The sequence below is a fragment of the Microcaecilia unicolor genome, chromosome 2 (genome assembly GCF_901765095.1).
Source record: "Microcaecilia unicolor chromosome 2, aMicUni1.1, whole genome shotgun sequence".
NCBI lineage: Eukaryota > Metazoa > Chordata > Amphibia > Gymnophiona > Siphonopidae > Microcaecilia > Microcaecilia unicolor.
In genome coordinates, this window is record NC_044032.1 from 223,096,910 (window position 1) to 223,112,306 (window position 15,397).

Consider the following 15,397-nt stretch of genomic DNA (forward strand, 5'->3'; position numbering starts at 1 on the left):
AGGGGATTTACATCTCTATCTTTGTCAATGGTTGTAACTTAATCCTGTCCTTACTGGGATCAGGTGGACGGATGTTAACCCTTGCCCCCTCCCTTCCACACCTATATTGAATAGGTTCTCGGTGTCAACTAAAAGAATGGATAAGTCTCAGCTCATAGCTCAGACACTACACTTGGATCTTAACCAGCAGGTCAAGAAGTGGTCCGTCCCACTTATCACATTTGAGAAACTGCTTCAGCTCAATATTCACTCCTGTGTAGAAAGGTGCATCAAGCATTAACATACCAAAATGAGTGTTAGTTTGAATAGGGTCTGTTCACTAATAAACATTTTGTTGCATTAAAGCTTATTGTACTTTTTGGAATAGAAGTGGCTCAGGGTTTAAAAAAAAATAAAAACAAAACAAAAAGATATGCAGCCCTGGCCCAATATTCAGCCGGGACCCGATAACTCTTATGCAGCTCGGCTGAATATCGGCCAGGCCTGCATAAGTTCCAGCAGCCTTCCTGCCCCAAATTATCCCCGATATTCAGTGGCTCGGCACTAAATATCAGGGGATAATTTAGCCGGCAACGATCAGCATTAATAAAACGCTGACCACCGCCAGCTGAATATCAGAGGGTATATTCTTTGTGGTGGAAAGATACATCTCTACTAATCAGTATGAATGACATGATTAAATGTAATGGAACGTACCTTGGGTTCTCAAGATTGCTTATGACAGATGAGGAAACTGACCACACTAGACCAAAGGCAATTAGGAGCTGTTTTGTACTCATCTGATAAAAGACTTGTAGATCTGGAAAGCCAGTCATAAACGTATTGTTAACCCAATAAAAAGGGATTACCTACAAACTGTTCACTTCTATTTCTACATAACAGGGAGTAGAAAGGCTTGTAGAATGAATTACCAGGTCAGATTTACTACATGTTCTTTCAGATCTTTCAGTTATTGAATTCATCACATGTAAATTAAATAATGATGTTTTTATTTTGCCTTTCATAGGTAGTCTGTCTGTACCAGACTCTGGGTAACCCTCTCAGTAAACTGACTACTCTTAACAGCATGCACTCCCACTTTCTACTGGCAGACGATGGGACAGTCGGCAAGTATGGGAACGAAAAGAAACTCAGGAGAAATCTGGAAAAATACATCTCCCAGCAGAAAATACACACCAGTACGTGTCCTTTTTATTCTATTTAGTTTTCATGTATTATGTGTAGAAAGGCTGAACTCTTTGTGGATAACAGGAAACGCAAATTCCCTAAGATCGTGAGTGAGGTTTAACTCAATTACAGATCAAAGTGGATTTAGTGAAAAATTACGAACATAAGATACGCCATGCTGGGTCAGATCCCATAGCATAGCTAGGAGTGAATTTTCCCCCGGGCAGAGAAATAATGATGGGCCCCCTCATAATACCATGTTACCCTGAAAACATATGTGTGTTATGTTTTTTTAGGGTACCTCAGTCTTCTTCTGCCTCCTCTTTCCTGCATTGTTGCTGGTTATTGCCTTTCTATTTGCCTCAGAACTAGACAATTTTTCACTCCACCCCCTCTCCTATTTGCAAGTTGCCCTGAGTTCTCTGCTGGCTAAGGGCGTCTTTTACAAAGGCGCGCTCACATTTTTAGCGCGCGCTAAACATTAGAGACGACCATAGGAATTCATTAGCGTCTCTAACGTTTAGCACGTCCACAATTTTAGCGCACGCTAAACACGTGAGCACCTTAGTAAAAGGCCACCTTAGTGCTGTAGTAGCTACACCACTGCTCAGGTCAAATATTCATCTTGATTCTGACAGAGGCTAGTTCAGATCACTGGAAAGTATTAGGTAGATTTTGAAAAATAGATCATTTCCTTGTAGCACCCTCCCAGGGATGAGTAGTAGCTTTCCAAGGCCTACTTGGCTACCAGTTGTTGATGAACGTTTGCCTGCTTGTAAACCCAGCTATACTAGATGGCTTTCATTGCATCTTCTTGCAACAAATTCCATAGATTGATTGTTGAGTATAAAAGCTCTATTATAAATCTACAACCTGATAGTTTCATGGAGGGTCCTGTACTCCTGCTATAACTAGTTCTTCTTTTAGCTAAGGTGGTATATCAACTCTCCAAATAAACATAAATGAGACATAGGTACCCATTCTGTATTTACCCATCACATCCAATACCAGGTCACAGTTTTACAGTCTTGCACATGGTGTGTTTGATTCATTCTATTTTGCTGGTATACATTTGTCAGATGGTATACAATGGTCTCCCCTGCTAATTTTAGTCATTGGTTCTTTGTGCTTTGGAGCCTTGTTAAGATATATATCCCCTTCACTCTCAACTGAGTGGAGCTCATCAACTCGGCACATATTCTTGCTTTGGGGAGCTTGGAGATATGCTTGGAATGCTTTCTGTTGATGAACAGAGCAGTAACCTCATAATTTACATTGACCTAGTGTATAAGGGCTGCACAAGGAAGGTTCTATAGGAGGTCTGAAAATTAAATTAAATTAAAATTTTGCCTTTGAACTGAAATGGAAACCAGAAAGACAGATTGAAAGTAACATAGTAGATAACGGCAGATAAAGACCTGTACAGTCCATCCAGTCTGCCCAACAAGATAAACTCAATGTATGTGCTACTTTATATGTATACCTGACCTTGATTTGCCCTTGCCATTTTCAGGGCACAGACCGTAGAAGTCTGCCGAGCAATAGCTTTACTTCCCAATTACCGGTGTTGCCATCCTATCTCCACTAAGCTTCTTTGGATTCATTCCTTCTGAGCAGGATTCCTTTGTGTTTGTGCCATGTGTTTTTGAATTCCGTTATCGTTTTCATCTCTGCCACCTCCCGCGGGAGGGCATTCCACCACCTTCTCCGTGAAAAAATACTTCCTGACATTTTTCCTGAGTCTGCCCCCCTTCAACCTCGATTCATGTCCTCTAGTTCTACCGCCTTCCTGTTTCCAGAAAAGGTTCGTTTGCATTTTAATACCTTTAAAATATTTGAAAGTCTGTACCATATCACCCCTGTTTCTCCTTTCCTCCAGAGTATACATGTTCAGGTCAGTAAGTCTCTTCTTGTATGTCTCGGAAAACAAATCCCACACTACTTAAATCCCATACTATTTTTGTAGCCTTTCTTTGCACCGTTTCGTCTTTTTACATCCTTAGCAAGATACGGCCTCCAAACCTGAACACAATACTCCAGGTGGGGCCTCACTAACGAGTTGTACAGGGGCATCAACTCCTCCCTTCTTCTGCTAGTTACACCTCTGTACAGCACAACATCCTTCTGGCTATGGCCAATGCCTTGTCACACACTGTTTCTTTGCCTTCAGATATGGATTTTCTTCAACTAAGTACCATATTGCTGAGATTACTAGTAGAATTTGTCTTTGTCTGAGTGCTCAGATATTTAATAATTCACGGAAACCTATGTTCTAATCACGGGAATTCAGGAAAACCTGGTTTTGAGAAAAGGTCAACAGTTCTATTATGTTTGTTTCTTCCTGTGGTGCTTATTTCCTCTGACTCATTTAGAGTACCTCCTTTGCTAATCTCATCAGAGGTCCCCCACCACTGTTTGCCTTAATAAATCACTCTGAACACTGTCTTTCTATGTGTAGGTTTTTGGTGCTGTCACATTTGCCTTTTCAAAATAAATAGGCAGAAGTTAATAAAAGGAAAAGGGATGTTTTATTGACTTTGCAGCTCCCTTTAGTGGTGTGTGTCTTTCTTTCTAGTGACTATTAATGGCTCTCTGAGGTATAAAAAGAATCATTTACTGTAGCATTTGGAGTACAAAAAACAATTTCCCCTGGATTCTATATATGGTGCCAAAATTTCGGTGTGGATCCAAGATGTGCCTGCAACTAAATTACATAACGAGCTATCAACTATGAATTGGCCTTAATAATGGCACTAATTTGGATTTGTGTGCACATCCACTTACATGCTATTCTGTAACACCAAATGCCTAAATCCCATAGCGTGCAACTTAGAAGGGGGTGTGGCCTGGGGAGGGACATGGGCAGGTCAGGGGAGTTCCAAAAATCTTGAGTGTAGTGGTAAAGAATAGGCCCACTTACACACCAAAATGCCATGAGTTGGGCATGAATTTTGCCTTTGAACTGAAATGGAAACCAGACAGATTGAAAGTATATATGTATTTTCTTCAAGTAAGTACCATATTGCTGAGATTGCTAGTACAATTTGTCTTTGTCTGAGTGCTCAGATATTTAATTTCATGGAAAGGCTATGTTCTAATCACAGGAATTCAGCATTTACATCAGGTTTCAGCTGGCATAAATTCCAGAACTCCACTTTAGGTGCCAGAATCAGATCTAAGCATTATTCTATAAACAGCACTCAGTTCGGACAGCCCTTTATAGAATACTGCTCGGCATTGATTTTTTCCAGTGCTGATTTTTGAGTGCCATTTATAGAATTTTCCCTTTTGTGTCTAAAGGTATAATAAGTAATTGGACTTGCATATCATTATGAATTTTATTTGTGTTATTAACTTTTCTCAATATGGTTTTATCGAATGTGTAACCAGGGACTGGGAAAAAGATGTCTAGTAGAAAATTAAATGTCCTTTATTACTATTACTTCATGGTGATGCACAATGTAGAGGGAAGCTATGAAGGCAGAAGGAGAAATTGCACAAGAGTTTTGCATAAGAGTTAGGCACCTATGCACTAAAGGTTAGGATATCTTGCGTAAGGCCCTAGTGAGGGTCATTTTCAAAAGCATGCACTGCAATGATACGTGTCACCGAGGCAACTGCGTTCAGCAAATGCTTGTACACTTCTTATACCGAAATAAGACATTTGCGCCTGAGTATTACAAGGACTGACCTGCTTCCTGTAGCTGGCTCTATCGAGTGGAATAAGCTTCCCTTAGCACTGAAGTCACAGCAGAATGTTACATTTTTTAAATTGATGCTGAAATGCTATTTTTGCTGCATATTTGTGTTTGCTTATTTGCTTGTTGAATGTATTTTAATTGTGTATGTTGATTTGTTACCCACCTTGGGTAAAGATGGTTTATAAATAATAACATAAAACAGAAACATTTCTGCAGATAAAAGCACTGCTCCTTGTTAGTTCATTTAAAGGTTGCTTTAGAATAATTTTACAAACACTCTTGTTTCTCTCTACAAGATTTTCTTTTTATGTAAGATTTAGCAGTAATTTATGTACATTAGAAAATATTTGTTGAATAGAGTTTTTGTAGGTACAATATATGGGGTAGTTTTATAAATCTTTTCCCCCCCATGTTAGCCTGTTTTACACAAAGGAAATGGCTTTTATAAAATTTTGTGACTGCAGGTCATCAGAACCATTGACATTTTATATAGTATGTGTTTTCTTCAGTAAAAATGCTTCAAATTAAAATTGCGTAACTGCATAGTTGCATAAAAAGTATGGGTAAATAATGTGTGCTTACTTTCAGGTGATCTGAGCATCAGCTTCCTAGGATGCAATATGGGTAGAAGAAGGGTTGTGATCAGTGGCGTAGCTACTATGGGGCCACGGGGGCCTGGGCTCCCGTAGATTTGGCCCTGAACCCCCTCCCAATGACCCTCTCAACCCCCCCTCCCGACGACCCTCAATCCCCCCTTCCGCCGCCAACCCGCCATCGCTCTCTGCTACCTTTGCTGGCGGGGGTTGGGGTCCCCCGCCAGCAAAGGTAGGGGACAGCGGGGGTCGAGAGGGTCGGCGGGGGGGGGGGGGTCAAAGTTGTTCGTGGTGGTGCTGGCGGCGGCGGGGGGTGTCGGCAATGGTGCCAGGGGGAGGGGTTGGCAGCGCCAGGGGTGAGCTAAAATGTGCCCCCTCACCTCGGGCTCTGGACCCCCCTCCCGCCAAAGTCTGGCTATGCCCCTGGTTGTGATGTGTGCACATCTTTTATAAAATATATATGTACATGCACACATGTGTACCTTGTTCAAATCAGGTGTAAATTTGGACATCAACATGTCCAACATTTGTTTGCTATTGGGGCTGGATCTGGGAACCTATTTTACTAAGAGACACAGAGTTCTATAAAGGGCATTAAAAAATGAGGTGCCTAAAATCTGGGCGCTAAGATAGTATTCTATAATGACATCTGTGCACCTAGATTGAATAGAGCTAATTTGGCATTTGGATGCCAATAGTTAAGCACTAATACACCATGTAAAGAGCAGGTGTAAATATTAAGACCTAAATGTTGGCACTTAGGGGTGCAACTTACAATATTCTATACAAGGGCCTATTTCAGCCTTTATTCCCACCCAGCCTCCCCAACTCCCATCCACCGCTAGCACATCTCTTCATTTACGTAGTAATCAATTATTCTAATTAGGATAACAAGAGGGGAGTTTTCATTAGAGTTTTAATGATATTTAATTACTTTCTGAGAAGCAAACACTAAATAAATCACACAATATACCATATAATCTTAAGGTTCTTTATATTACTTTAATATCCCTAGCACTTTAAGAAGTTTAAACAACACAATAATACTAAGATGCAGATACCAATCCAACAGCAAGAGGGGTGCTATCCAGTTTTTTGCACTGAGTGTGACATGTATGATTATCTCCCAGTTGGTTAGAGGTTATATGTGTGTGTTCGATGCAAAGAGCTTCTAGCTGTCAGACAATAAGTCCATTCTCTTGAGGCTAGAGTAGCAGATTTGAAGGAACTGAGGAAGACAGAAAGGTACAGAGAGTAGTTATACAGGGACATGGTAGAGAAGTCCCACTTCCAGTCTGGCAGTCACTGTGCTGCCTTGTAGGAGGGAGGTCACCTAGAAGGAAAGCATCACCCTGGTGAAGTGGGAAGTAGTCCTGTAGCCAGGACCTGCCCACCAGGGGAGTCAATATCCTCTCACACTGAGGATGTGTCTCCAGGAGCTTCTGCCCAGGAGGGAAGGGTTAGAACATCTGTTGTAGTTGGTGATTCGATCATTAGGCATGCAGATAGCTGGTGGGTGTGAGGGTCACCTGGTCACTTGACTGCCTGGTGCAAAGGTGGCAGATCATGCATCACCTAGAAAAGATTTTAGTGTAGTTCCAACTTTGTAAGACTAAGTGCTTTGAAAATACACCTCCTGGTCTACTATGGTCTTTAATGCAAGCTCACTGTTGAGATGTCCTATCTTCCCTGTTTGGTGATATCTTTTAAAGATACCTTGTGCTGAACCATGCGCTTTTGAGCGCCTGTCCTTCCCCCAGTTTCTAGCTTAAAAGCTGCTCTCCTTTTTAAATGTTGATGCCATAAGTCTGGTTCCACCCTAGTTAAAGTGGAACCCATCTTTCTGGAATAGGCTAGCCCTTTCCCAGAATGTTGCCCACTTCCTAACAAATCTAAAACCCTCCTCCCTGCTCTATCATCTCATCCATGCATTGAGTCTCTGGAGCTCAGCCTGTCTCTTGGGCCCTGCACATGGAACTGGGAGCATTTCTGAAAATGCTACCTTGTAGGATTTCAACTTTCTGCCTAAGAGCCTAAATTTGACTTCCAGAATCTCCCTCCCACATTTTCCTATATCATTAATCTTATCTAGATGATATGTGAGGTCATTCACCTTCGCACCAGGCAGGCAAGTGACCAAATGATCCTCACTTCCACCAGCCACCCAGCTAGCTACATGCCTAATGATCGAATCTCCAACTATAAAGGCCATCCTAACTCCTCCCTCTAGGAAAAAAGCCCCTGGAGACACATCATCCGGTGTGAGAGGATATTGCATTCCCTGGTTGTGCAGGTCCTGGCTACAGGATCACATCCTGCCTTTCCACAGTGATGCTCTCCCTTCAGGTGACTTTTCTCCTCAATGGCAGCACAGAGATTGCCAGACTGGAGATCGGACTTCTCTACTATGTCCCTGTAGGCCTCCTTTATAGCCCTCTTTGTCTGCCTTGGCTCCTCCAAAACTGCTGCTCTAGCCTTCAGAAACTAGATCTGTTCCCTGAGTGCTAGGAACTCTTTGCATTGAGTACAAACATATGACCTCACCAATTGGGAGAAAATCAAGCATGTGACACTCAGTGCAAAGGACTGGATAGCCCCCTTCTCACTGCTGGATTGCTACCTGCATCTCATTGGTGATTTCTTAAATACGTTGCTAATGGAGTGGGAATATGTAAACTAAAGTTCCTTAAGATTGCTAGTTATATGCTAGGCTATGCTAATATTTAGTTTATTATTATTTTTTATGTTATTAGTAGGTTCCCCTCTATGGATCTGTAGAGACTTGAACATTTCAAAAACAAATTGCATATTTATTTAGACAGGAACATGTATTTTGAAACCAGCAGTTCACCGATGATAACTGTTCTTCAAGAGTTGTTTTACACTATGCATTGTAAAAAGCACTGTGGTTTTACTTTGTCTAATATAAAGGGCCAATCCATCACGAGATCTTGCACGTTTATGATGGTTATTGTTGTCCAGCATGAGGTTTGTGGGTCTAGAGACCTTTGCAGGCATTTTAAGTTCTGATCTAGAACAGCAGTGAGGGTATCTTTGAGGTCAGTTCATTTGATATTTAAGATGAGAAAGTATGATCATGCAACTCCTTTGTTGGTACAATTTCATTGATTGCCAATGGATTCCTGTATTACGTTTAAAACATGCTGTTTGATTTTTAAAGTTTTAGAAGAATATTCTTCAGAGATTTTAACCAGATTTTTAGGGGTGCCTTTTTTGGGTCATACCCAACCTATTATGGACAGTTGCCTTTTATGTTTTCCTATAGTAAAAAGTTTAAAATTAAAACAGTTCTTAGAAAGATGTTTCCTTTTTCAATCTGTAAAATTTGGAATGCCATTTCCCCAAGCAATAGGTACTAATCCTCATTATATTGTTTTTTGTGAGCAATTGAAGATGTTTTTATTCTGTAAGCATTTTATGCAGTAGTGATGAATTATTTAATTTGAACGTTTTCACTGTATATTCCTGATTCTGTTCCTTTGTCAGTTAGCTTCTTGTATTTTGTTATCCCACTCAACCTTTGTTGGGAGAAAGTAGTCCATAAAAGCCAGAGATAAGATAAGAATATGATAAGGTACGCATGCTAGAACTTTTATTATGCACACAAATCGATTTTAAAGTGCGTAGGTATATGTGTGTGCAATCTCTGCTTGCACTAACATTTTTTTATATATGGTACAACAGAGAGAGGGAGCGAAGCACAAAAAAAGCCAAGAAACAAAACAAAAAGCACCAAGGGCCTTCAAAAAAAGGGGAATAAAGTCTTTTCTCCGAGGACAAGCAGGCTGCTTGTTCTCACGACTGGGTGACGTCCGCGGCAGCCCCCACCAACCGGAAATAAGCTTCGCGGGACGGTCAGCACGCAGGGCACGCCCACCGCGCATGCGCGGCCGTCTTCCCGCCCGTGCGCGACCGCTCCCGCCAGTTACTTTTTTTCCGCGACTGAGAGAGTTGTGTTTTCCCCTCTCTCTCGTTTCAGCCGCCGGATTTTTTCGACCGCGTTTACGCGGATCGTCGCTTTTGGCCTGTTCGGCCTCTTCTTCTTCTTCTTTCTCTTTTATTAAAAAAAAAAAAAAAAAAGAATTTTGCGCGTGTGGAGCACGCGCTCCTTCTTTTCCCTCGCTTTCTAGCGGGGACGCCTCGTTGCGGCCTAGTGGCCGCTCGGTCGGTTACAATTTTTGTGGTGTGATTTTAGCCACCATTGCCGACTTTGACTTCGCCGACGCGATTTTTCCGTCGATGTCCTCGAAGGTCCCGAGTGGATTTAAAAAGTGTGGTCGCTGCGGCCGGCCGATCTCGCAGACCGACACCCACGCTTGGTGCCTCCAGTGCCTCGGGCCGGAGCACAATCTCAAGTCGTGCGTTTTGTGTCTCGGTCTCCGGAAACGGACTCAGGTTGCGAGGCAAGTTCTGCGGGACCGTCTTTTTGGAACTTGCGCCGGCCCCTCGACGTCGACCTCGACGGCATCGGTATCGAAGACCGGTTCTTCGGTACCGGTATCGATGCCCGAGACATCGGCACCGATGGCAGCGACCCCAGGAGAACAGGTCCCGTCGGCCCGCCGGTCCGCCGGCGAGAGTGGGGTAGAGAGACCGCGTGGGCAGTCGGCCCGGTCACTCCCTCAACTCGTGAGCCACGGGACCGAACCCTGTCGGACCCGGTACCCCCGAGACCGAGGGGGATCGACCTCCTCCTCCTCCATGCCCTCCGGCACCGGTGACGTGCACCGGAAAAAAGACAAGAAGCGCCGTCACCGGGAGCCCTCGGTGCACCCTGAAGAGGAGTCGACGCCGAAGCGTCATCGCAGAGAGGAGAGATCTCCGTCGGTGGTGGAGGTACCGACGCGTCGGGGTTCCGGCACCTCGGTGCCGTCTCCTGGCCCCCAGCAGCTTCCGGCACCGACACCCTTACCGGCCCCACCGCCTTTCCCGGCAGCGGGCCTGGACGAGTGCCTCAGAGCCATCCTTCCGGGGATCCTGGAAGGGCTGATGCGCCAGGCTGTGCCGGCGCCGGGGGTGCTTGCGCCCTCGGCGCCGATGACTGTGGCGCCGGCGAGCTCTAGCCCGGCGCCGGGGCAGTCGACACCGCCGCCGCTTGCGGTGCCGGTCTCGACAGCCACGCAGGTGGAGTCCCCGTCGACGTCGATGGAGGGAGCTCCGTCCCCGCCGGCGCGGGAGTCCACCGCTCGACGACACCGAGACCTCGGTGCCTCGACGTCGAGCCGGGCCCGGTACCGGACTCAGCTACATGAGCTTATGTCCGACACCGAGGATGAGGACTCGTGGGGGGAAGAGGAGGACCCTAGATATTTCTCCTCAGAGGAGTCTATGGGCCTTCCCTTGGACCCCACGCCTTCACCGGAGAGGAAGCTCTCACCTCCTGAGAGTCTCTCCTTTGCCTCCTTTGTGCGGGATATGTCTATCAGCATTCCCTTTCCCGTGGTCTCTGTGGAAGAGCCGAGGGCCGAGATGCTCGAGGTCCTCGACTATCCATCACCACCTAGAGAGTCCTCCACGGTACCGCTGCACAATGTCCTCAAGGAGACACTGCTTCGGAACTGGGTGCGACCTTTAACTAACCCCACCATTCCCAAGAAAGCAGAGTCCCAGTACAGGATCCACTCTGACCCGGAGTTAATGCGGCCCCAATTGCCCCATGACTCGGCGGTCGTGGATTCTGCTCTCAAGAGGGCACGGAGTTCGAGGGATACCGCCTCGGCGCCCCCGGGGCGGGAGTCTCGCACTCTGGACTCATTTGGGAGGAAGGCCTACCAATCCTCCATGCTCGTGACCCGCATCCAATCTTACCTGCTCTATATGAGCATCCACATGCGGACCAATGTGCAACAGCTGGCGGACCTGGTCGATAAGCTCCCGCCGGAGCAGTCCAGGCCTTATCAGGAGGTGGTCAGGCAGCTGAAGGCGTGCAGAAAGTTCCTGTCCAGGGGGATTTTTGACACCTGTGACGTGGCATCTCGTGCTGCGGCCCAAGGTATAGTGATGCGCAGGCTCTCATGGCTGCGTGCCTCTGACCTGGACAACCGCACCCAGCAGAGACTGGCTGACGTCCCTTGCCGGGGGGATAACATTTTCGGTGAGAAGGTCGAGCAGATGGTGGACCAACTGCATCAGCGGGAAACCGCTCTCGACAAGCTCTCCCACCGGGCGCCTTCAGCACCCGCCCCCACGGGTGGGCGTTTTTCCCGGGCACGGCAGGCTGCACCCTATTCTTTTGCAAAGCGTAGGTACAACCTGTTGGATTATTTGTAGTAAATAATTAGCAGATTTTAGTACACACAGCTTCAGCTTTAGAAATGTTAATTTCTTTCTTCATCTCTCTCTCATTCACCCCTGAATAATTCACTGCTGAGTCACTTTAAAGTTGAAGTAACAAAACATCTGTTTACTCACAGTTTGTAGTTAGATTATAATCAGACAGGCTTATATATACATATTACTATACATTTGTATTATCAGCTCCTTCCATGTGCTTAGATGGTAATGGATGCTCACACCACCATAGATCCTCTCAGGTTAGGAGAGATCATGAGCTCCATGTGCTCCATGTGCTGCATGTGCTGCATCTGCCCCCCACAGGAAGTTGCATAGCTGTGTGACCTCTCTAAGTAATTCACATCAGAGGTCACAGAGTAATCACAGAGAAATAATAGGTGACAGGCAATGCATGTAAAATACAATTACATTCCAACACAACCAGCCGGCCCGAAGGCCTCGTCAGGCACAGGGACAGCCCCAGCGCGCTCGTTCTCGTCAACAGCGTGCGCCTAAGCAGCCCCCTGCGCCTCCACAGCAAAAGCCGGGGACGGGCTTTTGACTGGATCCACGGGAACATAGCCGCCCTACAAGTGTCCGTACCGGACGATCTGCCGGTCGGAGGGAGGTTAAAATTTTTTCACCAAAGGTGGCCTCTCATAACCTCCGACCAGTGGGTTCTCCAAATAGTGCGGTGCGGATACGCCCTGAATTTGGCCTCCCTGCCTCCAAATTGTCCTCCGGGAGCTCAGTCTTTCAGCTCCCATCACAAGCAGGTACTTGCAGAGGAACTCTCCGCCCTTCTCAGCGCCAATGCGGTCGAGCCCGTACCACCCGGGCAGGAAGGGCAGGGATTCTATTCCAGGTACTTCCTTGTGGAAAAGAAAACAGGGGGGATGCGTCCCATCCTAGACCTGAGAGGCCTGAACAAATTCCTGGTCAAAGAAAAGTTCAGGATGCTTTCCTTGGGCACCCTTCTGCCAATGATTCAGAAAAACGATTGGCTATGTTCCCTGGATTTAAAGGACGCATACACTCACATCCCGATACTGCCAGCTCACAGGCAGTATCTCAGATTCCGACTGGGCGCACGGCACTTTCAGTATTGTGTGCTGCCCTTTGGGCTCGCCTCTGCCCCACGAGTGTTTACCAAGTGCCTCGTGGTGGTAGCGGCCTATCTACGCAAGCTGGGAGTGCACGTGTTCCCATATCTCGACGATTGGCTGGTCAAGAACACCTCGGAGGCAGGAGCCCTCCGGTCCATGCAGTGCACTATCCAACTTCTGGAGCTGCTGGGGTTTGTGATAAATTACCCAAAGTCCCATCTCCAGCCAACTCAGTCTCTGGAATTCATAGGAGCGCTGCTGAATTCCCAGACAGCTCAGGCCTACCTTCCCGAAGCGAGGGCCACCAATCTCTTGACCCTGGCTTCGCAGACCAGAGCGTCTCAGCAGATCACAGCTCGGCAGATGTTGAGACTTCTGGGTCATATGGCCTCCACAGTTCATGTGACTCCCATGGCTCGTCTTCACATGAGATCTGCTCAATGGACCCTAGCTTCCCAGTGGTTCCAGGCCACCGGGAATCTAGAAGATGTCATCCGCCTCTCCACCAGTTGCCGCACTTCACTGCTCTGGTGGACCATCCGGACCAATTTGACCCTGGGACGCCCATTCCAAATTCCGCAGCCCACGAAAGTGCTGACGACGGATGCATCTCGCCTGGGGTGGGGAGCCCATGTCGATGGGCTCCACACTCAGGGTCTGTGGTCCCTCCAGGAAAAGGATCTGCAGATCAACCTCCTGGAGCTCCGAGCGATCTGGAACGCGCTGAAGGCTTTCAGAGATCGGCTGTCCTGTCAAATTATCCAAATTCGGACAGACAATCAGGTTGCAATGTATTACGTCAACAAGCAGGGGGGCACCGGATCTCGCCCCCTGTGCCAGGAGGCCGTCGGGATGTGGCGTTGGGCGTGTCGGTTCGGCATGCTCCTCCAAGCCACGTACCTGGCAGGCGTAAACAACAGTCTGGCCGACAGACTGAGCAGAGTCATGCAACCGCACGAGTGGTCGCTCCATGCCAGAGTGGTACGCAAGATCTTCCGAGCGTGGGGCACCCCCTCGGTGGACCTTTTCGCCTCTCAGACCAACCACAAGCTGCCTCTGTTCTGTTCCAGACTTCAGGCACACGGCAGGCTAGCGTCGGATGCCTTTCTCCTCCATTGGGGGACCGGCCTCCTGTATGCTTATCCTCCCATACCTTTGGTGGGGAAGACCTTACTGAAGCTCAAGCAAGACCGCGGCACCATGATTCTGATCGCGCCCTTTTGGCCCCGTCAGATCTGGTTCCCTCTTCTTCTGGAGTTGTCCTCCGAAGAACCGTGGAGATTGGAGTGTTTTCCGACTCTCATTTCGCAGAACGACGGAGCGTTGCTGCACCCCAACCTTCAGTCTCTGGCTCTCACGGCCTGGGTGTTGAGGGCGTAGACTTCACTGCGTTGGGTCTGTCTGAGGGTGTCTCCCGGGTCTTGCTTGCCTCTAGGAAGGATTCCACTAAAAAGAGTTACTTTTTCAAGTGGAGGAGGTTTGTCGTGTGGTGTGAGAGCATGGCCCTAGAACCTCGTTCTTGCCCTGCACAGAACCTGCTTGAATACCTTCTGCACTTATCAGAGTCTGGCCTCAAGACCAACTCAGTAAGGAATCACCTTAGTGCGATTAGTGCTTACCATTATCGTGTGGAAGGAAAAGCCATCTCTGGAGAGCCTTTAGTCGTTCGATTCATGAGAGGCTTGCTTTTGTCAAAGCCCCCTATCAAGCCTCCTGCTGTGTCATGGGATCTCAACGTCGTCCTCACCCAGCTGATGAAACCTCCTTTTGAGCCACTGAATACCTGCCATCTGAAGTACTTGACCTGGAAGGTCATTTTCTTGGTGGCAGTTACTTCAGCTCGTAGGGTCAGTGAGCTTCAAGCCCTAGTAGCTCATGCTACATATACCAAATTTCATCACAACAGAGTAGTGCTCCGCACCCACCCAAAGTTCCTGCCGAAGGTGGTGTCGGAGTTCCATCTTAACCAGTCAATTGTCTTGCCAACATTCTTCCCCAGGCCGCATACCCGCCCTGCTGAACGTCAGTTGCACACATTGGACTGCAAGAGAGCATTGGCCTTCTACTTGGAGCGGACACAGCCCAACAGACAGTCCGCCCAATTGTTTGTTTCTTTCGACCCTAACAGGCTAGGGGTCGCTGTCGGGAAACGCACCATCTCTAATTGGCTAGCAGATTGCATTTCCTTCACTTACGCCCAGGCTGGGCTGACTCTTGAGGGTCATGTCACGGCTCATAGTGTCAGAGCCATGGCAGCGTCAGTGGCCCACTTGAAGTCAGCCACTATTGAAGAGATCTGCAAGGCTGCGACGTGGTCATCTGTCCACACATTCACATCTCATTACTGCCTCCAGCAGGATACCCGACGCGACAGTCGGTTCGGGCAGTCGGTGCTGCAGAATCTGTTTGGGGTGTAAATCCAACTCCACCCTCCAGGACCCGAATTTATTCTGGTCAGGCTGCACTCTCAGTTAGTTGTTCTTCGTAGGTCAATTTCTGTTATACCCTCGCCGTTGCGAGGTTCAATTGACCTGGG

The 15,397-nt window shown here is 47.1% G+C and overlaps 1 protein-coding gene across 2 annotated transcripts in view; it reads left to right on the plus strand.

The window, feature by feature from the left end:
- Nucleotides 1-15,397, plus strand: part of LOC115463328 (transient receptor potential cation channel subfamily M member 6-like) — a 107,409-nt gene that overhangs the window by 29,829 nt on the left and 62,183 nt on the right. For both annotated transcript variants that reach the window (XM_030193731.1, XM_030193732.1), the window contains exon 7: nucleotides 1,007-1,178. In XM_030193731.1, coding sequence (XP_030049591.1) covers nucleotides 1,007-1,178 — 172 coding nt within the window. The remainder of the gene's footprint in view (nucleotides 1-1,006; nucleotides 1,179-15,397) is intronic.